Source organism: Sinohyriopsis cumingii, chromosome 1 (genome assembly GCF_028554795.1).
Source record: "Sinohyriopsis cumingii isolate HCF-2022 chromosome 1, ASM2855479v2, whole genome shotgun sequence".
In the NCBI taxonomy this organism is placed as follows: Eukaryota; Metazoa; Mollusca; class Bivalvia; order Unionida; family Unionidae; genus Sinohyriopsis; species Sinohyriopsis cumingii.
In genome coordinates, this window is record NC_142961.1 from 59,275,154 (window position 1) to 59,300,661 (window position 25,508).

Below are 25,508 nucleotides of genomic sequence, written 5' to 3' on the forward strand. Positions count from 1 at the left end.
GATGTTAAATGTTAGAATGAGTAATTTCTCAAGTAGACAACATTATATAAAAAGCTAAGACACAATAGTAGAACCTGGATGACGGTCAAAGGTCCATTTCTAGAATATTCTACGTTGTCAACAAAATAAAATCTGTTCTTAAATTATAATAAAGTTAATGGGATACTTTGGTACAACAGGTTCTTCATGGAGAAATTCCAATGTCCTAAACCCCAGACGAAAATAAACATATTTACCTCCACTGATAATGATCCTAATAATTAACCCATAATCATAAAAAAAAATATTAACTATGTATTATTTGTTTACAAAAACACACAAAAATTATATTTGTTTTGTAAACCATTTTATAAGGCAACAACTGGTAAAATAAAATATTTCAGTGATACAAATATTGTGAAGATAAACAGATTAAACTTACTTGGCTAAGTTGTTGTTGTTGTTGTTGTTGTAGGGTTTAATGCCATTTTTCAGGCCAAGATAGGCTATACATGGCGGCTGATATAAATGGTGGAAGAAGAACGCAGAAAAACCCTGAAAAGTAACCCACGAGAAGCTACTGGGATGCTTTCTCACATACTCACATTGGCCGAGCCTGAGACTCGAACCCACACAGAAGTGAGATGGTAGTGATCTGTAACGGTGAGTGCTTTAGACCACTCAGCCACTCAAGGCCCCACTTGGCTAAGTCAAGTGGTTACTCTATCATTATTCTACATCGCAACAAGGTTTCTACCAAATACAGTCCTGCCCAAAGTTTAATTGTTTTGGAAAAGAAGATTTTATTGTATGCATGAAGCCATATTTCGTGTGTCCAATTTTATTGATTTTTGCAGTGACACTAATAAAGTTTTCAGAAAGAAGTCTTAATCCAAAAAGTGACAAAGGTAAAAATAAATTTAAAAATAATTTTAAATAGCATTAAATGTTAACAAGATCATCTTCACATGATGGAAACAGCCTTTCAAATGTTACTTGTTTGTTTCAAGTGTTTCTGCTTAATTGTGCTACCAAACTTCCAGCAAGAGCATAAAGATGTGAATAATAAACAACTGTGACTGACACTCTACTGGCCAAAGAGAATTGTCAGGAATCCAGCATAAAAGACCATTTCTTTCTATTAACTGCTCAGTGTCAAAACCCATCTCTCATATTCTTAAGTGTTATCAAGATTTTCAAGATGTGGCCATACTGAATGTAAAGCTAGAACCATTTTTATTTAGGGCCAAGTAGACATCAAAATAAGTCTTTTGGTGACAATTCTGTCAATATGACCATCTATTCAGGAAAAGCGGAGATAAGATTTTCAAGATGGTTGTCATGGTGACCATATTGGTTGTCAGATTGGCACCAATTTCATACAGAACCAACCAGACATATAAAAGTCTCTTGGTGAAAAACCCATGTTTATTTGACCATGAATCAAGAACAAGCAATAACAAAATATTCAATGGTGACCAAACAGAATGTAAAACCAGAGCCATTTTCATCTAGGAAAAGCTAGAGATCATAAGAAGTCTTTTAGTGAAAACCCATGTTTGAGTGGCACCTTTTCATTTAGATCTAAAACGACTTGGGATTAATGTGCATGTATAGTTTCATGGCATTCTTCTCAGTGGTTTTGGAGTAACAATAACAAATGTTTGGTAACAGATGGACAGATGATGGATGACAGGCAACAGGTGAACAATAGATAACTTACTACTCGATAAGCTCTTCTGGTCAATGACCACTAGATTCTGGTCAATGACCACTAGAGGTAGTAGTAATAATAAATATACCAGCCTGCAAAATCATTTGAATTGATGTTTATTTACATAATAAGAATACTATTGAAGATTATGCAGAAAGAAATGGGATGCAAATCAAGACTTGATTCTCACAGGTGAAGTTTAACATTTACATGAACAAAATCAAGAAACAAGTAACCAAAGAATGCCGTTCAGACAATAGTGATAACAAACCACCATATTCAAGGATATACAATGTAATGGAATCAAGTTACCAGGCATTATTAAGGAACATTAAATAGTTTAATTTACATGAATATATAATTTTCTCAGATGTTTTGGGATTGTTAGCAAAATATCATTCAATGACATTATTAAAATCAACATGCAAACATGTAATTTTTTAATGATGCATTAGTATTGCATATATTTCTATGTACACAAGAAGCGCACTAAACTTACTAATTAAGTAGATATTGCTTTAGAGTTTCATGAAAAACTCTAACCTGGCATATTTTGTATTGCATGCTCTACAACAGATGGCACATGCAATGGTTCTATTCAACAGCTGGCACATGCAATGGTTCTATTCAACAGCTGGCACATGAAATGGTTCTATTCAGTAGATGTCAATGAAATGGTCATATTCAGTAGATGGCAATGAAATGGTTCTATTCAGCTGAGGGCACATTAAATAGTTATATTCAGCAGATGGCAATGAAATTGTTCTATTCAGTAGATGGCAATGAAATGGTTCTATTCAGCAGAAGACACATTAAATAGTTCTATTCAGTAGATGGCAATGAAATGGTTCTATTCAGCAGATGACACATGAAATGGTTCTATTCGGTAGATGGCAATGAAATGGTTCTATTCAGTAGATGGCAATGAAATGGTTCTATTCAGCAGAAGACACATTAAATAGTTCTATTCAGTAGATGGCAATGAATGGTTCTATTCAGTAGATGGCACATGAAATAGTTCTATTCAGCAGAAGGCACATTAAATAGTTCTATTCTATTCTATGGACTGTTTATTTGAACCCAGGGAAGGCAGTTTTAAATAAAATATTTGCCAGAGTACTTTGATTTCACAGAGTTCATATTAATATGATAAGAAATTTCTAAATTGCATTTATGGGTGAGTACCCCACTTTGAAAGTGCCTTCCTGGGTCCCATGTATGTTTTACTGTAATAGCCCTAAGGAGGATAAAGCATTAAAATTATCAAATTTATTGAAATCCAAAATTTATCTATGAACTATTCCTCTGTATATTACTTAAAACATATAAAAAATATATTTTTCTTGTCAGAAATACCTAACAATCTGTAATGAACTGCTTTTTCTGTCTTAGGTGCATTATTGGAACTACTGGTTACTTCAGGTAATAATGTGTGTCAAAAATTTCAGACCTTTAAATATCTTGGCTTTTTTATACAGCTAGAAAACAACATAGCATCATGTTGCCTGAAGTTTTGGTGTGGCATCACTCAAATTCATTTCAGGTAGAGTGTCTCCACAAAAGCAGTATTACACATAAAGACTGGATTATTTTGACCTTGATGGTAACCATTTTGGATATTAACCTTGCATCACCTTTCCTATAACTCAAAGAAACAGTGGGATTTTACAAATTACCAATCTACAGCTGATAACAAATGTCCATCATCTGAAAACACTATAGTTGCTAATTATCACTAAAAATAAACTGGTGGTTCCTTTTATTATGGCTGACAAGAGTGACAAACAGTTTACTATCAGTAGAATACAAATCAGAATGTAAGCTGAAATATCTAGACTGAAAACACAAGTCTTGACAGTGTTCTAAAAATAAATGTCACACTAGGGTCTGAATATCAGTTGAAGTTCTATGGATCAAAATCAAATACCAACAAATTCACAGATAGTACAGTACCACAAGCTGTAACAAAATCATTCTTCCTGACAACTAAGAACAAAATATGTACTATGTAGGTTTGTCTTCTTAATTAAACATGTACTTTCAAGGACATACGTGTACATGCGGCTTGGATAAAAGACGTTTAAGTAAACAAAGACTGACTGTAGCAGTTTGTTATAGCTTATTATGAATGTTCACTATCTAATATTTACTACTGATATGTTCAAGCACAAAACAAGTTTTGTATTAATGTGCAATTCATTCAGCGATTTTTTTTAACAGAAAAAGCTGTTTAAAGATTTTTCTAAGTTTAGTAACAAGGACTATATCTGGTGGCTGGTTTACATCACTGAATAAATCTTTCAACCTTGATACATTCTGGCACATCTGGTCTAATAAGTTTTCTAATTTTAGTAACAGAAGCCATATTCAAAGGTGAATTTACATCATCTGTGAAAACTTGAGAGCCCTTAATACAACCTTGCTTTATGTAAAATAGTCAAATTTTCTTTTGTGTCTTACGAGAAGGATTTTTTTCTTTGTTTTTTTAGTAATGGGAGTCATATTTCATGGTAGATCAATGTCATTTGTACAAATTTGAAAGATTTCAATGTGAGGATTTTTCATGTTAAGTGATTTTAGGAAATTCATGCAAAGGTTTCTCTATATTTGGAAAATGTGGCCATATTGGCAAGCAGATCAGCACCAATTCCACAAACTTGAAAGCCTTTTATGCCATGATGTTCTCTACCAAATTTGGCTGAAATTGGTCCCGTCATTTTTGAGAAGTTGAAAATACAAATCACCAGATGCAGTGTCATACCATAAGTTCAACTGGTCTTTTGGCCAGGCAAGCTAAAATGTAAGTGGTTTATTAAGAAATGTGTCAGTTTAAATTCCTGTATTTCTTTATTTTTTCTTGAACATCATACTAGAGAACAAACTCCCCCAAAATATAGCTGTTCTGCCTGAACTGGCTTCCTATAAACCAGCAATTTGTGCAGTTTATTGTATTATGTCATAAAAGCATCATTAGTTTCTTATCTCTAATCATCTGACACTATTGTGCTTTTCATCTAGTTTCACTCTTCCTTCTCTAATTAGTATGTACAAATGCCCAGCTGCACAAAATCCTTGTGAGAGTTAGCTGCATTTTCAAATGACAGATTACTAGCCAGAATTTGCAATTAAAAATTGTGTCAAAGTCTAATTTATAGATTTTATATAACATGTATGACTCAGTTTGTTATTTATCCTTTGTAGACATGTATGAAAATTTTAAAGAAAACTATCTAATCATTTTTTATGAGAATGACTTTGGAGACAATCTGCTATTATTATGTAATGTTACAAATTAGAACAAACTGAAGTCAACAAACTAAAGACATTTAGTAAATGGTAACCTACTTCTCAACTTGCAAAAACACTGCTTCTTAAGAAGATAAGCTATTACCAATGAATGCATCACAATTGATCTGCTCAGTACAATATGCTCTGTAAGGCCTGAAACAGAAGAACTTCTGTATGTGTGTGTGTGTGTGCATGCATATGCATGCATGTGTATGCAATTTTGCCAAGTGAGATTCAAATCAGCTTAGCTCTGCCTGTTTCTTGTTAAACTGGCCAACAGATGAGCTGGAAACAGGTTTAAATAAAATTTCAAAGATGAATTATGTTGTGTGAACGTTCTTTGATCTTGTTTTTCTTGTCACTGTCAATTTTTTCAATAATATATTTCTTTATCATGACAAAGATTTCTTTAAATTTGTAATTGTTTGGACAGCCAGAGAGGCTATTAAACTACCATATCTTCTTATTTCCCCTGAAAGAAGAGCCCAAACGCAAACAGCCTTGCCCAAGACTGCAGCTTGTTCATAGAGTTTTCATTTCACATATTTGGACAAGCATGTAGAACATGCCAATTTATATAATATAATTAGACACAATAAGGAATCTTCCATTAAGAAACTGGTAACTTCTGAGAAGCTTTGCCTACCGTATCTGCTCTTTTATTTCCCTTAATGTGAAATGAATGTGACATGACCGGCCAATAGTAAAGTATGGGCAAATCATGCTCCTGTAAAGTATTGGAAATTAAAGGATTGTTAGAATGACAAGAAAAATTGGGCATTCAAGGGCTATAACTCCTCTAAATGAGGAAGCAGAATGCCTGAAATCCATTTCCTACAAATACTCCTCAAGACAAGCAATGTCCCATGTATAATGATCTTGTTCAAATCCAAGTATATGATACAAACCTATAAATGGCACATCAGGTCTATGAAACAATGTTCCTATCAAACTGGATTAGAATATGCTGCGTGGTTTTACAGCTATGCTTAAGATAATTGAAGATGCAAAGTTAATTGTCAAGGGCCATAACTTTATCCAAAATAAAACTGACAAGACAAAAGCCACTATACGCACATCTATGACTGAAAGACAATGTATACACCAAACTGCATTAGAATAGGTTTACCGATTTCTGAGCTATGCTGGTTACAAGGGTCTGCTTTTACAGTAGCTGACATATAATCAAAAGGAAAAAGGGGCAATAACTCCATGAAAATTGGACCCAACAAGATAAAACCAATAAAGGGCACACTGCTAGAAATCTGCATGGTCAGATGGACTGAACAATGGTCAGAAAAGATGACTGCTACAGAGCTCAAATATCTATATGTGGACTCCTAATAATGAATAAATAGATGTAATATGCATAAGTTCCCCCCAAAACTCAAATCTTCATGAAAATATGTGAAAAGATATTTTGCTGATTTAATTAATATTTTTAACTTTTGCATATAGCATTTCTTTGTAACAAACTGACTGTAAAAAATGTCAGTCTAATCATCCATGATAAAATACATTTACAAACGAGTGACAACATTTTATGCATATAATTATGCATAAAAACTTTGAAGAGAGATTTTTAAAAAAAAATTCAGTATAAGAAATCATGACTTTTAAAATGATTCCTCACCTTACATGTCTGGTCCAGTGAAGATGAGACAACTCTTGCTCTAGGCCCGCCATATCCCACATACAGATCTGTTATGGGCAAGGAGTGTTGTGACCATATGTATTCTGGTTCTGGACGCTGGGAAGCACCTTCTGTATCACTCAATACTCTAAAATAAAAGATAAATGAATAAGAAGCTAAGAAATGGTGATTCTATATATTTTTATATTCAAAAAGAAATTAATAGAATTTTTCTTATGTCAACACGTTTTGATGTTTTCAAATTCACATGATGGCTTTCACAAACATTTTAAAAAGATCAATGAAATTGTATCTTATTAAGTAGTGGTTCTAGTGCAATAGCCACCACAACGTTTGGAAACAAAATATTTGAGGACTCAAGTAACCACCCTTCTGCTTTCATCACCGCTAATAAAAGAAAATGTGTTCAATGTCTTTCGATTTAATAGTAGAATGAACACAACAGAGAAAACAAGATCTGTTTTACCAACACAGAGTTCTGGAAGTGTAACAATTCTACTTGGTAATGTGGTTAACACTTTATGACCAATTCATATTTATTGTGGATAATGTGGTTAATGCTTTTTGACCAATTGATATTTATTGTTGATAATACAAAAATGATTTGTGTCCTCTGAAAGCAAGTAAAAATGTTGACCTTAGGTTGACAAGAAAGAGGATTATAAAACTCAAACTTGATAAAGCAAACAATTAAGCAAAACTGTAATCTCATACTTTCACTTTAAATTATAAATAAAAAGCAAAAATTGTATAAAAACACACATAAAGCTCAGAAAGATGCTCATCAATACAAAATAGTAAAACATTGAATTGCATCTGTTCCTGCATATACGTATAACCAAAATCATAACGTGCTCTTTACAGATATATTAACCTTAAAAATGAACTTGAAACTCAACCTTTCCTCATACCTGTAACAGAAATCAGTAATACAGTATTAAGGTCAGGCAGGCATATTCTAATTAACACAACAAGTCAAATTTAAATCCATCATTCCATTCTATCACCAATAAACAAATCCTTAAACAGAAACTTTAACATGATGTGCACAAACAGGGTAAACCAATATGCCAAATTGTAAACCAAATTGCCTATACCCAGATCAAACCTTAAACACAAACTTTAACCAGCTTTCTATAAACAAAGAGAACCTTAAATGCAAACTTCAGCTGGTTTTCTATAGATAGAAAAAACCTTAAACACAAGCTTTATCCTGCTCTATATAAACAAAGAAAACCTTAAACGCAAACTTTAACCTGCTGTCAATATATAAAGAAGACCTTAAAAACACAATTTTGCTTGTTATCTTTACATAGAACACACCTCAAATACAAACTTTAATCTCTAACTTTTCACCAAAAGTTGGAAGAAAGACAAGTAATAATACTGGGTACAAGTGTATAAATTAAGGTACAGCACATCATAGACTTAGATGCATGTAACACATGTAATAACACATCAAGTTATCAATACTTCCATCAAAGTAAAAGAATAACTACCAAGGCCTCTGAATGTATTTCAAAGTCATTTCACTGCCATATTATTCTCAGTTTGGTCATATAAAATCAGTATTCAATTTTTTAATGAGATAAACAGAATCTTCCATTTGAACCCATTGCCAAGGTTACATCTAGGATTTACTATATTTTGCAACTGTCACATCTTAATATTGAGAAAGCAAATTTTTCATTTAATTAAGTTTCTCTGAGAATACTTACCCAATGACATTAAAGTAGGAATATTATCCTGTTACCTTGTGAATCCAGTCCTACCAGAAGACCAAAATAGTATTCTCCTGTATATTTCCAATAGACAAAGGGAAATAAATCTTGCCCATTACCTCCACTTGACATCACAAAGTGTAGCTAGATTTTAGCTGAGAGAGATGCTAATGAGGATGCTCACATGGTGGAGTGGCTGGGAGGATTTTAAGTAATGTAATTGGGTACGTATTCTTGGAAAAACATAATCTACTTAAAAATTTGTTTTCTCCTTTAAATATGTTCCCCATTCACATTAACTTAGGAGAATAAGTAATAAGAGGAGGGGATATTGAGTATCCAACCTCTACCTCAGGTATCATTCTAAGGAAAAATAGCTGGATTCCCCATGTGAACAATTACCTGTTCTCCTAATTACATAAGCAACAAAGACTGGTGTCACTTGATCTGTGACCCTTATCTATGGTTAAAAAGATGAAGACTGAAATATTTTTACTTACAAAATTTCAATGGCAAATCCAGCAAAGCTAACAGGCTGTGTTGACTGATTTAGATTGGTCTGGTGGCCATCTGTGCTGGTGCCACAATATCTACTTGAATCAAGGTTTGCATCTGTGATGCTAAATCTCTGAGATCAAAGCTCGATAAGGTTGACTCTGCATGCCAGCCAACAGATTCATTATATCTCGGATTGACACATTATGTTCCAACGTGAGGCTCACAGAGATGGCTTGAAGCTTCTGAGCAGTAACTTTCATGAGGCAAGTCTTATCTAGTGAGATGTCAGAGTATGGTGAGTGTACAACCCAAACACCAGAATGAAGAGGTGTTTGTACCTGACACAACTTGTCTATGTGCATTTCAAGAAGTGCTTGAGAGCATGAACAGGATCTTGAATGGCTGCTGTTCTTGACTTGTCTATCAAAGACAGCAAGTGAGTGACGATTTTTGTTACTGACAGATGGTAACTTATTTTGGGCTACAAAGCCTGGTTGTGTCCAAAAACCACTGAACCCTCCAATAGGAAGAGAGTTCAGGTTGACATAAATGGCATGTAGCTCACTCACCCTGCAAGTAGAAGCTAAAGCTATCAGGAAACATGACTTGTATAATAGTGACCTAAGTGAAGTGTGGGCTAGAGGTCTGAATTGAGTCATGTTAAAACCCAGAATTGATTCCATTTGGAAACAGAGTGAGGGATTTGGCTTGATTGAAACCAAAAAAGGGCTAAAATATCAGGTTGATGTCATGTCAAAATCATTTATGCCATGATACAAGAATGTGTCCAATATCATAGGACAGTAACCTTTGATAGAGATTGGGGCCAACTGTTTCTCCTCAATGAACTAGAAAGATAAAACCACCAGATGAGGGATTAAGGCACACTGAGGGATGATGTTGTTGGTATGGTACCAGTCCTGAAAACATGCCACTTTCCCTCATAAGACTTCAGAGTGAAGGGCCTTCTTGCTCTCAAAATTCTCTCCACAATCGAAGGTTTGAATTGTTTGTCTCACAAGAATATCCTGATAAGAGCCGAGTGTGTAGAAGAAGAGGACTGTCTGAGCAGGGAAGGACCAACCATGGCTGCTGGAGAAGATTTGGGTTGGCCAGAATCTTCCTGGCAGATCTATCACTAAATTGAGAAGATCAATGACCCAGGATTTGTCCGATTTGAGAGGGGCTATCAGAATCATTTTCGTATTCTTACCCTGTAACGTCTGGATTATTTTCAGTATCAGCACCGTTGGGGGGAAGCAAATGCCCACAACCCCCCTCAAATGATTGACAGTGCATTAACAATCCAAACTTTTGGGTCTGGAACTGGAGAGACAAAGGTGTTTAAGTTGCGATTCCACCAATCATAGGAAACCCCCAAAAGTGTACAAATCCGAGTGAAGACTGATTGAAAGAGAGATCATTCCAAGTGAAGGACTCAGCTTCTCCTGAATAGAGTGTCAGCCAAGACATCGACTCTGCTGAGAATGTCTGATTTGTACTTTGATATGGAGACTGTCGCATCCACGTAGAAACTGCCAAATCAGAAAAAACAGGTCAAGTAATGTGGTGCCTCACTTTTTCTGGAAATAGGTCACCTTCACAAAGTTGTCAGCTGTGAAAGGTACTGATGACAGCCTTCATTTATAGGATGTTGATGTCTAAAGGTTGTTCCCCTGACTCTCATGTACTGCTGATAGTAATGAAGGCTGGCAACAGGTAGGCACCCCAACTGTGCACACTGGCATCAGAACATACTGTTATTTCCACTTGGGGGTTCTCCAGCAGGATTCCCATGATCAGCCAACCTGGGCTGCACCACTGATGCAGGAATGACTGAATCTTGGGTGTGACTATGACTATCTGATTGAGGGGACTTGAAAAGGGGCATGATTGTGCTTGCAATGTCCACATAAAAAAGATGGCTGAGCAGGATAAGTCCTCTGCCACACTGAATAAACCAAGGAGTTCCAAAAACTCTCTCTCTGAAATTTAAGTCCTGTTGGAAATAAACTCGATTATTCATTTTATGTGAACAGAAAGAACTTGCACCAGATTCCAGTTGGTTAAAAATTCCATATGCAGCTGGACAAAATTCTGGGATGGACAGAGGTCCGACTTTCACCAGTTCACTAGAAAGGCTGGATGATCTAAACGAGAGGAAATTGTTTCTGCCTTGGGACAGAATAGAATTTACCATATGTTTCTGGAGGATAACATCCAGGTACACTGCCATTGCTGAAGATGATGCTGATCGGAATAGGATAATAAGGTAATCTATAAACTAGGTAAAAGCCCAAGGGCTGATGTTGAGGCCCAAGGGAGAATCTGAACTGATAAAATGTGTCTCAGTAAGCACAACAGAGAAAATAATTGTGACACAGGGTGAATAGGGATGTGAAAATATGCATTGGTCGGATCAAGATTGACAGATACTTGTGCATCAAATTGAGCGGGGGATTATTGAACTTGCCGTCTCCATACAAAGGCCATGCTTGGATATGCAGGGAGAATTACGCATACTGAGTGCCTAAAATTGGGGAATACCCTAAATTAATCGGTGTCACCAACAATAAACCATAGATCGTCTTCCTTGACTTATTCCATCTTTGCACCTGTTCAATACCGCATGGACTATTACTTTGAATGTGCTTTTCATGCATTTAGTTAAAAAAAATTCCTGAAACATCACAAGAGAAAACAAAGCAAATCAGTAAGTGCCTAATTAGCTAATAGCTCAGTTTAGCAAATCAGCATGTGACTAATTAGTCAATGTGGTAGCCCAGACTTCCTCTGACCCTGTATTACAAACATTGCATATCACAGATGGTGTAAACTTAGTAATAATAAAACAAGAGTCATAGTGGACTTCCATACTCTGAAGTTGCATATATAGCATTTAAATGACATTCTGCTGAAATGACACAAAAAGAGAAAGCATAAATTATTAATTCATCAACTTGCTAAATCTCTAACATAAATACATTCCCCGTTACTAATGAAGGAATTGAAAAAAAGCCAGTGTCTTATTCTAAACTTATAGACTATGCTTTGCACTTACGCATTTCAAGTATTTAGTTCTACTGAAACTATACAAGGGTAAAACAAAGCATACATTAGCAATGCAGCATGTTAATAACTTGCTAAAACCAACTATGTTACAAATGGAGCAAGTAAAACATGTCAAAGTCATGCTAACTCAGGAAAAAGACAATTTTCGTCTTTTAGCAGGGTTAGATTCATAAGGTAGCAGGCTAATATTCCTAACATAATGTGATTGGAGAACTTATTCAAAGGAGAAAAGGGGAAGCCAATCTGGTCCTAGGTGGGGACTTAAAAGAGTAACTAAAAATGAAATCTGAATAAGAGTAATGTTATAATGTATTCCTTTTGTATCTCCTATCTTAACTCGTGTTTTGGTTTAATGAAGAAACTGTGCATCAAAATACTGCTGAACTGTTGCACCAGTATTGTTATCATTAGTGTCAACCATTCAAATTCATCAACAGAATCAAACTGCGTGGATCAAGATCTGCTGGGGAATGATATGATGAGAGTCTTACAATGCAAGGTGACCCCGATATGTATAACTGGGAAATCTGTCTTAAAGCCATTACAATGTAAGAAGGTGACCCTGATATGTATAACTGGGAAATTTGTCTTAGAGCTATTACAATGCAAGAAGGTGACCCTGATATGTATAACTGGGAAATCTGTCGTAGAGCTATTACAATGTAAGAAGCTGATCCTGACATGTATGATAGTGGAATATATGCCTTACGGCCCTTACAGTGTAAGGAGCTGACCTTGATATATATGATAAAAAGGTCTATGCCTTACGGCCTTTACAATGTAAGAAGCTGACCTTGAATAGTATGATAGTGGAATATATGCCTTACGGCCTTTACAATGTAAGAATCTGACCTTGAATAGCATGATAGTGGAATCTATGCCTTACAGTCATTACAATGTAAGAATCTGACCTTGATATGCATAATAGGAGAGTCTATGTCTTATGGCCTTAACAATATGTGTTGTATAACTCTGTTCTGACAACATTAACGGGGGCAAGAATATCTTACATAACTGGCAGCCAATTAGTTGCATAGTTTAGAATCTGACTGTCTTACTTACTCTGGTTGCATTTTTCAAACTGTTGATTGCCATTTCAGTTGTTAAAGAGCCATTGTTGTAGCCACTGAATGTCAATATCAGCTGAACTAGGGGTACATTGTATTTAATGAAATGAATGCATCTAATCACATTCAGTCAAATTTGATGAGACCTTCATTTCATTCAAGAAACTTAAGCATTCATTAGCTTCACCACTCCTCATCCAACTGAACTGGTGGTTGACAATAGCATGTCTGTACAGTACCAAAACAGGTCATTTCTACATTTACTGGAAATAAAGTGCAAATGATTCATGAAAATTTGCACCCATCTCATATTATTTGTAAGATTAAACCTACACATATGAAAAAATTCTATGTATGTGGGTGTGTTATTAGGATTTTTAACATAGCTTTAAAAACATTTCAGTCATATCGCTATGATGTCTGCAGTGTGACAGTTTTTTTTATGTCAAGAACTGGGGCATCATGTCGTTGACATGTAGCATCATGTCCCATCCTAGCCATATTATACTGACACCAGGACAACCAGTCCTTGCACTAACCTGTTAATGCTTAGCATCAATCAAGGCAGCTGCTAGTACCATTTTTATAAGTCTTTGGCATGACTTGGCCAGTGTTCGAACCCATGACCTTCCATATCCGAGGCAGACACTCTAACAACTAGGCCACCGCAGCAGTAAGAAATACATTTTGTGCAAAATGTCAGCCAAGGCTCATAAATTATTTAACTCAATTAATAAATTTCAGTGCAATGAGCACTAATGTAAGATCAAAAAAAAATCTGTAACGAGTCAAAAGCCACAGCAGTGAGATAAATATTAGTAAGTGTTATTCAGTATGAATATTAATAAGTGTAATTTGGTATATCCATAATAACATGCCATATTTCATCAGCTGAGGTATCAACAAGCAGATTAGGTCGACAAAGAAGTGGGGTGCATTTTAGACAAGTCTGTAGGGCAACTCATACAGAAAACTGAAGGACCACAATCTAAATTTGAATGGGGTTTGCTTTGTCAGGACATCAAATATTTGGAGTACTGACCATCTTCTAGTATGAAGGGAGTTTTATTTTTCAGTTTTGAATAGAACTAAACTAGTACCTTATAAGTGACCAAGCAATGACCAGGTTGTCATCACCACCTGTCACAAAATGGCTACCATTATCTGTGAACTTGATCGTGCTGATATTTTGATAGTGTCTTGACAGAACAGCCAGAAGTCTCCCAGAACAAACCTAATAAACGAATTTTATATACATATATATATATATATATATATATATGAAAAAATGAATAGGTCATTGATGTGCCACTTCATATGTAGAAATAAATTTGTAAATTCAACATCATATATAATTTATATTCATCATTTATTATTTCAAACACTTTTATATCATCATCATGATCATAGATGCTCTTCAGGTAGATACAATATACTTTCAATATATATATATATATAGCGTGATTTGAAGAGATGTAAACAGAACTTCATTTTGCTTGTGCTAAAACTTGTTGAAAACTGCAACCTGTCTGTGATTTGCATTAGAAAAAATGACCTGTAACAATGTTTTACATGTGTTTGTTCAGAAAAACTTTTTTTAAACATACACAAGAGACCTACATCATTATGCTGCAATTTGAGTTTGTCTAAACTCTTGAGGTTTAATTCAGTACTGTATAAAATGCATAACTCAGTACTGTATTAAAAGCCTAATGCAGTACTGTATTAAAAGCATAACTCAGTACCGTATTAAAAGCATAACTCAGTACCGTATTAAATGCATAACTCAGTACTGTATTAAATGCATAACTCAGTACTGTATTAAATGCATAACGCTGTACTATATTAAATACATAACTCAGTACTGTATTAAATGTATAACTCAGTACTGTATTAAATGCATAACTCAGTATTGTATTAAATGCATAATTCAGTACTGTATTAAATGCATAACTCAGTACAGTATTAAATGCATAACTAAGTACTGTATTAAATGCATAACTAAGTACTGTATTAAAAGCCTAACGCAGTACTGTATTAAAAGCCTAATGCAGTACTGTATTAAATGCATACCTCAGTACTGTATTAAATGTATAACTCAGTACTGTATTAAATGCATAACTCAGTACTGTATTAAATGCATAATTCAGTACTGTATTAAATGCATAACTCAGTACTGTATTAAATGCATACCTCAGTACTGTATTAAATGTATAACTCAGTACTGTATTAAATGCATAACTCAGTACTGTATTAAATGCATAACTCAGTACTGTATTAAATGCATAACTCAGTACAGTATTAAATGCATAACTAAGTACTGTATTAAAAGCCTAATGCAGTACTGTATTAAATGCATAACTCTGTACTGTATTATATGCTTAACTCAGTACTGTATTAAAAGTCTAACTCAGTACTGTATTAAATGCATAACTCAGTACTGTATTAAATGCATAACTCAGTACTGTATTAAATACATAATTCAGTGCTATATTAAATGCATAACTCAGTAGAGTATTAAATGCATAACTCAGTACAGTATCAAAAGCCTAACTCAGTACTGTATTAAATGCATAACTCAGTACTGTGTTATATGCATAACTCAGTACTGTATTAAATGCATAACTCAGTACTGTATTAAAAGCCTAATGCAGTACTGTATTAAATGCATAACTCAGTACTGCATTAAATGCATAACTCAGTACTGTATTAAATGCATAACTCAGTACTGTATTAAAATCATAACTCATTGATTTTGTTTTGCAGAAGTGTTACTGTGATTATTAGAATTGTACAAGACTTCATTTTTCATTATTTCCAAAGAGAAAGAAATTACGATCAGATCATCGTAAATCCAAATGCTCCAAAAATTCATAGCAATATAATTCACCAAAGTAAAAAGGTATGTAATACTGATGACATCATACTGATAATAATCTTATCTTTTCATGCACCAAAGTAAGCATTGATTTATATTAAAAAGCAGACTGCATTAAATTACAAACATATCCATCAGAGCATTACCTACTGCTTAGATTAAATGAACAAAGATGAAGCTGAGCTTTTGCGTAAAAGATGAGCTGTATGTACCTCTGACAAATAAAAGACAATTCCTGAATAACTATAAACCTTAATTATACTCAAATTAATAGCAAAGCTTGAAATAAAATTATCCTATAAGCAAACAAATATCAAACATAATAATTTGTCTTTATTACAGCTGCTAATTTTGACCTTCACTATTTTTAAAATGGATACCTAGATATTTTTAAAACCAACGGAGTGCTTTCTTACAAAGTCTAACGACAATCATATTACAATATATATAAACACTTATCAGTCAAATCCAACTTCAAAATGCACAGACCTAGATTTCAGTAATGCTTGATCCAATCAAGTCGCCTGCTCATGACCATGATAAATCATGTAATATTTCATGGCTCCAAGTTTAACAGTTTTCAGTGATTTCCACTTTAGGACAGATGTATAGGTGGATAACAGCAAAAGAACATTCCTCCTTTCTACTATCCCAGGAACAAAAAAATTCTAAGTGGTAAGTTTGTATCTATTTTAAAAAGCCTTTCTGTAAAGATTACTCAATGTAGTACAAAGGCTATACATATGTGGATAAAAAGTACCATATGACATACTAAATATTTATATTTCAGTGAAAATGAACATGGGGACATCTGCATCACAAGGTTATAATACACTTTAACAAGTTTATACCTTTACTTTTGTCATTAGAGACTAAAATTAAATGCTCATTAATCCCATTCCTCTTCAATAACATAGTATTGTTTACCTAAACTTGCCATATTTTTTGAGAGTTCTTTCCATACTGACATTACCTGCCAAACATGAATCTTCTCTGCAACTGCGGCAACACAATACAATCCATCTGGAGAAACAGCAAGGCTGGTAACCTTTCCTGGGCATACCAATTTAATTTGTTGCTGATCCTGAAATATATTTAAGTAAATACATAAATAAGAGTAAAGCAATACCAAACACATCAATAAAAGTTTTTTTCAGAATCATAAATTTGAAAAGATTCAACTTTTGCATAAGGTATACAAAGTTTATCTCAAATTTTCTTGAATGCAAAAAAGATGCCAGCTGCACTGATAAGCATGAAAAGATACACAATCAAAATATCTAAAGAAAAGATTTGGGGTGAAAGTTTACAGTGGTTCATCAATGCAACACAGTGAAGCTATAATATGAAGATGGTGTAGTTACATCATACTGTGGAAGATTATATGCAAAAACATAATTCAACCAGTATGATGGAATCCATGATCATACCTATGTTACACTTGAGAGCTGTACAGCAAGAACCACAATCATACCCAAGTCATATCAGGGACCATGCTATACTGAAATGCTATATAGCAAGTTCAATGATCATACCCATGCTATATCAGTGACCATGTTATACTGAGGTGCTATACACCAAGATCCATGATCATACCTATGTTACACTTGAGAGCTGTACAGCAAGAACCACAATCATACCCAAGTCATAACTGGGACCATGCTATACTTAAGTGCTATATTGTTCTTGTTGTTGTTCTAGGGTTTAATGCCATTTTTCAGCTCAAGATAGGCTATACATGGCGGCCAGAATAACTGGTGGAGGAAGAACACTGGAATACCCAGGAAAGAACCACCAACCCACGAGAGGCTACTGGCAGGCTTTCCCACGTACCCATGCTAGCCAAAGTGCTATATAGCAAGTTCAATGATCATACCCATGTATTATCAGGGACCATTGTTACAAGTCTATGCTCATAAAATAAATAACAGAAAAGAGTGAAAAAGCATCAAGCTTTGTAAACTTCAAAAATAATTTATTTCCCTTGAATACGAAAATGAAAATGAGAAAAAAGAACTTACAATATTGCAAAAATGATCCAAGAATTACAGGCACAAATCCTAATAATTTATTGTTCTGAATAAAATTCAGCAGAAATTCTGAATAAATTCAAAAAACTGAAGGTGATGATGTGTCTGTGGTAGCTTATAGAGTGTTGATGTGTCAACAGTCTTTTGTTGAATCATGGTAATATAATTCTCGGCTTGAATTCACTATAAATTCCAGTGAATGTCTCTGTCCAATAATTTTATCAGAGTACTTTTGTATTTCCAGCAAAAGCAATCACTTGAATTCAATAATTAAAAGAAATACAATTTCCAGCCCAAACATGAAATACTGGACACAACATATAATACAACATAAAAGTGCTAGGCCTTAAAGCACAACTGAAAAAATCCTCTCAGTTCTCTACTTGACCTCAGGTCACAATTAGCATTTTCTAAAAAAGAAACTACCTTATTGAACATAACCTTCTAGAATGATCCTGTTGCTAACAAAATAAAAACAATAACCTGGATTATGTAAAATACACTAAGGAAATTCCAAAACCTAGACCAAGACCCAAATAAACATATTTACTTCTATTAATAATACCAGTAATACTGATTGGAATCTCATATACAAAAAGAATAATTCAGCTATGTATTCGTTGTTCACACAGAATAAAATTAAAAAAATCAGTTCAGGTCAAACAGAAATTAACTCAATTTTGGACAATGTCAAAAATAATATACAATGTTACTTTATAATAACATGTAATGACGTTTTTAAAAATTAAAAATTGACATAAAACTAACAAACAAAGCAAATTAAATATAAATAACGCCTTGTCATACTGAATTGCTTTATGGTGAATTGCTTTATGGTGAAATCCATTATGATATCTATGTTGCAAACCTGCAAACCCTAGAAAGACATTCCCAGTAAGGATACAATTTTTTTCTCTCCATAAGTTAGAGAAATTTTCTGTAAGGAGTAATTGAATCTCATGTATTGATAATTGTTGGTTTGGAAAAATTAAATTTAAAATGCTCACTAGTGTGATCAGCGAATGATGCAGCAATGGCAAACATCATGTTCAAGTAAAAGTTTGTCAAAGATACCTCAACCTAAATAACCTCCAGTACATTTTAATAACAGTTAATGCAGTTCCAAATATCATGGGGCTCCAAGACTTCTTGTTGGATCTCTCATCCTGATGCTTTTTATTTCTTCACAAATTTATCTCTCGCACCAAGACACATTTCCCATGCAACACATGCTGCCTATAATTTTTGTCTTTTCTACTTTTCTGATGCAGATTGTTTAAATTTTCATACTGGCTTATCAAACCCTTTTATCTTCAAGTGTTTCTGCTTGCTGGATGCCATTTCAATAAAATGATAAACAACAGCTTGATTATTCAGGTGTTTGCATGAAAAAAGTATATGGGCAGTCTGACGTATCTGAGTTACTCTTGTAAAATTAGACTGGTTCCTTGACCATCTCTACTGAATCTAATGTGAATCCCAGAAAGAAAACTCAGTATCTGAGTAAGTAGATCTTACAAAAACAATTGTATTTTCATATTTCCAAGTGGACAAAAAGAGTACTCCAAGCAGAAAAAGAGTAATCCACACATATAACATGATAAAATTTAAATGAGCATATGCACAAAATGATTTATTTATCCCTCTGGACTTTTAACATCAATTACTGCTTCGAGTTTTCGTATATAATACTTTGAGCTTTAAAAAGCAATAGACTCTCCTATTGCATTTCAAAACACTTTGTACCAGCTGAGACTATTAATGTTTTGCACACCAGTAGAGCACTAAGTATTGGGTTACAGAGCCTGGATCTGAATTCAGTTTTATTTTTGTTAACAATACTGAACAATCTATCACAGTCAGCATTAGAATGGTAAAGAACCAATATTCCTTTCATAACCTGACAAAGAGGAGGAAATTTATATCTCACAGTTTTGGGGTCCTTTAGCTGGGAAAAAAGATGAAAAAATCAACTCTGTCCATATGAAGTACATTGTCAGGTAGAGTGCCAACTTGATACTTCAGGAGTTCTCCTAATTTATCAGCAGCCTTTCCTGCAGCATGAAGCATCATATGACAGTTGTTGTTGTTGTTGTTGTTGTTGTGGGGTTTAACGCCATTTTTCAGCACAAGATAGGCTATACATGGCGGCCAGTATTAATGGTGGAGGAAGAACCCGGAAAAACCCCGGAAAGAACCACCAACCCACGAGAAGCTACTGGCAAGCTTTCTCACATACCCACATTGGCTGAATCCTAGACTCGAACCCACGCAGACAGAGGTGAGATGGCAGTGATCTGTAACGGAGAGCGCTTTAGACCACTCGGCGCCCCATCATATGACAGAGACAACCTGATATGTACATTGACAGAGACATTTTTCAAATACTGAATGCAACTCCTTTATGAATTCCAATCACTGATGCAGTATCAGATAAAAACCCCATACAGTTCTGCTAACTTATGTTTATTGAAAGCACTGTCAAGCAAATGTTTTCTCCAGTGGAATCTACTGTTAATTCTGGTAATGAAAGAAGAGCACTCTAACTTTGCCCTTTTCATTGTCAAAGTCTCTTACACAAACTGTGTACAATTTTTTTACATAATCATTACTCCTGTCTGTTGCAATACTAAACGGCCCAATTTTCATGGCTTCTGCAATTTTAAATAAAGTATCTTCTGCTAAACACCTAACAATATTTCATGATTTTGTTCTTGCACATGCATATTTTCTGCAATTTTGGAATCAGGAAACATCCATTTGAACAAAGGACCGATGTAGTCTTCTACTGCTAGGGGTAGTCCGTGTTCTATTAAGAACTCGGTGGTTAATGCTTCTGCATTTATTAAATTCGTATCCCCAATTTAGTTCTGTTGTAAAAAAGAAATTACCTTAGAATTGGAGTTAGTAAAACGACCTAATTCAAGGTTTCTTTGTTTTACCACCATGACCAATATTAAAATACTTTCCAAGCAGCCTGCAAGGGGCATGAAGCTGCCCTAGAATGGAACACTGTACAGTGTAATTCATGTATTTATCTCTGAATTGGTTTTTCGTCTTTTCCTAATCCATCTGTGAAATTATTTGAAAAATAGTTTTGCTCTATCACATGTATTGACTAGAATAAATCTGACTTGACTTTTAGTACCAAATACCTACAGACTGGTTCTGAACCAGATACGAATTAGAACAAAGAATCTGCACGCAAAGAGGAAGTTAGAAAACCAGTCTGTTCTCTCCTAACTCAGCAATACATTTGCTATAAACAGAAACTGAGGTCACAAGTTGAAAGTAGAAACCAGCATGTTTCTTGGAATAGGGCAAATGCTATAAATAGAACATAATACTGTTAGCAAAGTGCATGCAAGTCTTCAGACAAGCGTACTCTTATGTCATAGTTACGTGTTTTCTAGAATACGGTCTGTGGGATTAATGGGATGTTAATCAAAATGAGAAAAATTATTAATTTTTTTGGAGGGGATATACTGAAAACGCGTAATCCAAGATCTATTATCATACCCATGTTATATCATGGACCATGTTATATTAAGTGCTTCATAGTGAAATCGAATATCATACTCATTTTATCAGGGATCGTGTTATACTGAGGTGATTTACAATGAGATCCATGATCCTACCCCAAAAGTGTCAGGCCCCTGCCCAGAACACTGAATTGTTGATCCCTGATATAATCACTGTATATTCATAAATATCATGGTACAAATTTTTTCATGGTACCTAATTCTAACTGCTATGTACAAGTTGATAAAGACTAAATTCCCATTCAAATAGCTAATTGGAGACAAAACTGTTTTTACATCGTATCTAAAATACTCAATATACTCACAGCAGTTCTGGCTCTATGCTGTTTGTTGGGAGCAATCAGTAGAACAAACAACACAGACCCTTATCTGACAGCACATTATATAACGGCAGAACAGGGTCTATGATGTCTGCAGTTTGACTCCACGTATAAGCAGGTATATATGGTATATACAGTGTCCTTTGATGTATTTTCATACACTAAGCAACCCATACACATGTAGCGTAAAGTTTAATTGGCTGGGTGGTTTTAATGGCATTCTGAAAATATTATTTGCTGTATCATGCCAAGGAAGCTAAGTGTCTTTACCAAGACCACACCAAGGCAACCAGTCTGGGCTGGCCTAGACTAGACTGTATCATGCCAAGGAAGCTAAGTGCCTTTACCAAGGCCACACCAAAGCAACCAGCCTGGGCAGGCCTAGCCTAGACAGGGTTCATACTGAACTATGAATGATAAATTCAAAGACTTTTCCCAAACTTTCAAAGACCACAAATAGAGATTTCCAAGACCTATTTTTGCTAACATTGTGTATACAGGTTATATGAGAAAACAACGAATGCCAAATACTACAATATTGTTTACTGATTAAAGTCAAACTATAATTAATTTCCTAAAATAGCATTATAATGATCTGGAAGATAGGTTAACATTTGTTATTTTTTCAGAAATATGTAACATATGTGTCAGATTTAATACAAAATAAATTGTTCTCTTAACAGACACCAGCACTGCTTTAAATGCATTATTATATTTGCTTTTTTTCTCTTCAATCATTTTGGAAAGAGATGCCACCACTGTCATCTTTTCCTCTGCTCTTCTCCTAAGAGCATTTGACTCTGTGACAAGCACAATGAGTCCTTTTAACTCTGCCTCTTCTGCTTTCTGTACAGAGGAAGCATGTAGGCTGGCAATGTCAGCTTCAAGACACAGCTTTTTGGCTTTAAGTTCTTCTACTTCATCCAAGGCTAACTCCCGTTTCTTTCCTTTTTGGTTTTTCTTCTCATCCTTCTCCTCTGCTTTCTTCTTATCCAGATAGACATGGTACTTATGTCTTGCAGAGGAGGCATATGTCATCATTTCATTGCTAATGACGATTTCCAAAGGTCCACCTGCTTTTCTCATTGTGTCAATGATTAGCCTGTGAGCTCTGAGGCTTTCTCTGCCGAGGTTCTCAACACATACCTGTTTGTTGACAGAAAATCCTCTCTCCAATGTTGCCTGCCCATGTGACAACAACAACATTTTCTGGAGAACATTCCAAAGTTCAACATATTCCTTTCTTTTAGAAATGACAGAATAAAACACTTCATCAAGGCTGTCATCTGTTCTATTGAAGCATTTCAAGGGATGATTGTCCGATTGGATAACTTCATCCACGCTATTTAGACACAAATTACCATTTAAAAAATGGCTTCTGAAAAAGTGAAATAAAATATAGGGGTACAAACAAATGGGGATGTACAGTCAGACTATAGATACACAAATCAATTTCGGCACTGTGATTTTAAAATTATTTTTTTTTATACCACTGGGGAAAAAGGTCGAGGGTCGGCAATGAGAAACGGGGACATTCCGTCAACTGGAAACACATTTTTTCATTCTTTTTTTTTATTTGCCTAATCAAATGACTTGACTTCCTACAGTTAAAGCTTCACAGCACACGTTATTGCCCTTTTTTTTTTTACTCGCAATTCAAGAACAACAACTCTTGCTTAACTATACTATAGTGTACGCATGCGCACTTTCAAACTGTTTATCCGTGAATTGAATTTATTACAATGGATGTTTCTATATTAAACCAAGGAACATTATTATGTAGAACAAAATTTTCGAAAATGATTTTTGTCCCTCAAACATGTTAAATAAACCGACGGTATAAGTAAAATTTAAACGGGCCCTCTTTTGCCATTACTCCCAAATCATCAAACTAAACAATATGTTATTTTATACCTGAAAAGTAATGAGTTACCATTATTTTGCCCAAAACTACCAATAGCTTATACTTCTGCATCTTTGTTCCACTAAATGAACAGTATGTAGTTACTAATTTGCAACTTACCTTTGGCATGACTTGTAGGACTCCTCCCATTGAAGCCAAGTTGATCGTCTTTTTACACAATGTACAAAACACCTTTCGTTTACATAATTTATCCTTTTGCAGCCATTCCTTTTATTTCTCTTGTTCAAGCCAGATATCATTGAAAGAGCAAAGACCTGTCATTTTTAAACACTGAAGATGTAAATTGACTGAACAAATTTTGAATCCTCGAGCGTAATACTTTCGCGCACTTTCTACGTAGAGTGAATTAGTGTAATGAACATTTTGATTGGCCAAAGCTGATGGACTCGTCCAATCAAATTGAATGATTCGTCAAAAGAACGAAGCCAGGAAAACCAGCTACATCCGAAGCTAAAGACCTCAGGCAATTTTATTTGTGACTTCCTTTGACGAAGTGTGGAGCCGTCTTGCTTTGATGAAGAGTGCATGTGTTATTGAAGTCACCGCCGAGGCCAACTTTGGATGGCCAAACAAAGCCTCGTTTGTTATTGCGGCGGCAATGAAACTGAACGGGTCGTCAAAAGAACGAAACCAGGATAACTAGATTACATCCGAATCTAACAACCTCGGATAATTTTATTTGTGATTCTGGAAAGAAATTACAATTGTTTTTGGTTTATTTCAATTTTCAAAGACTTTTAAAGACCTCAGGGTAATATACTCGATTTTCCCAAACTTTCAAGGCCTTGAAAATGCTACCTCATTTTTCCCAAACTCTCAAAGACCTTCAAAGACCGTACAAACCCTGCTAGACTGTATCATGCCAAGGAAGCAAAGTGCCTTACCAAGGCCACACCAAAGCAACCATCCTGGGCAGGCCTAGCCTAGACTGTACCATGCCAAGGAAGCAAAGTGCCTTACCAAGGCCACACCAAGGCAACCAGCCTGGGCCAGCCTAGACAGTTACCACATCCATGACCCTTGGATTTGGAGTCTTAATCCAACTGAGCTATTGCACTCCATTTGTAGATGATACATCCAAGACTGACTTCTTCCAAGTCATGTATCCATTTCATCATTGTACCTAATCAAACCATTGTTACTCAAAAGACCATGTGAATCTAGTTTTCACCACTGAATAGAAAAAGTAATGATAATTCTCTTCCAAGAAGGGCACGTTAGACATGTGATCTTGTGATCAAAACAGTACTTTTCACTGTCATGCCTTTTCCCCATGATGTAAGGGAGCTCTCCACATATATTACTGAGTTCGAAGAGTGGCTGGTATGAGGTGAAGTTGTTTGCATTTGCAATATGCACAATGGAAAAAATGTTCACATGCCTCTGTCCTACTTTCATTTACAGTGCCTGTAATTTCTTTACATATTGTACTTGTACAAATCATACATCACCGAAACAGACAGCTAATCAAAATGGCTGTTATAATATGTTAATAAAATCATCCTGAATTAGTATAAAATACACAAACTTTAGTAGTTATTAAAATAGGGAAAGTGAATTTTGCCAGAATAGGCAATACTACTGTCTGAAAGTGCAATGAATGAATAACAATAAAAAAAAGTAAATACATCTATTGGTGAAAACCTACTATAAAATATGTCCCATAGTACATCTATAGTACATCTATTGGGGAAATATCGGTAATTATATAAAACAGGTCACAAGCAAATGGATCCAATGAGTATAAATTAAATACCTTACAAAGTGGTTGCTGACTATCATTTTACTTTAATTTTCAACAATGTTTAATTGATTAAAATG

At 34.8% G+C, this 25,508-nt stretch overlaps 2 protein-coding genes across 2 annotated transcripts in view; both read right to left on the minus strand.

Annotated features, from left to right (window-relative positions):
• Positions 1–25,508, minus strand: part of LOC149806943 (WD repeat-containing protein 18-like) — a 46,183-nt gene that overhangs the window by 12,492 nt on the left and 8,183 nt on the right. The window contains exons 3-5 of the mRNA XM_089959976.1: positions 16,845–16,955; positions 14,094–14,227; positions 6,615–6,762 (exon numbers count right to left, since the gene is read on the minus strand). Coding sequence (XP_089816102.1) covers positions 6,615–6,762; positions 14,094–14,227; positions 16,845–16,955 — 393 coding nt within the window. The remainder of the gene's footprint in view (positions 1–6,614; positions 6,763–14,093; positions 14,228–16,844; positions 16,956–25,508) is intronic.
• LOC149806944 (uncharacterized) lies at positions 22,292–24,222 on the minus strand. The gene is made up of 2 exons (XM_089932620.1): positions 23,787–24,222; positions 22,292–23,141 (listed from the first exon to the last, which is right to left on the minus strand). Exons 1-2 carry the CDS (start codon positions 23,924–23,926, stop codon positions 22,349–22,351), a joined length of 933 nt encoding a protein of 310 aa, XP_089788746.1. The 5' UTR covers positions 23,927–24,222; the 3' UTR covers positions 22,292–22,348.

Coding starts and splice junctions, on each gene's coding strand:
- LOC149806944 (XM_089932620.1), bottom strand. CDS start 23,926: ATGATATCTGGCTTGAACAAGAGAAATAAAAGGAATGGCTGCAAAAGG. Junction 23,142..23,786: donor TCCTACAAGTCATGCCAAAG/GTAAGTTGCAAA, acceptor TCACTTTTTCAG/AAGCCATTTTTTAAATGGTA.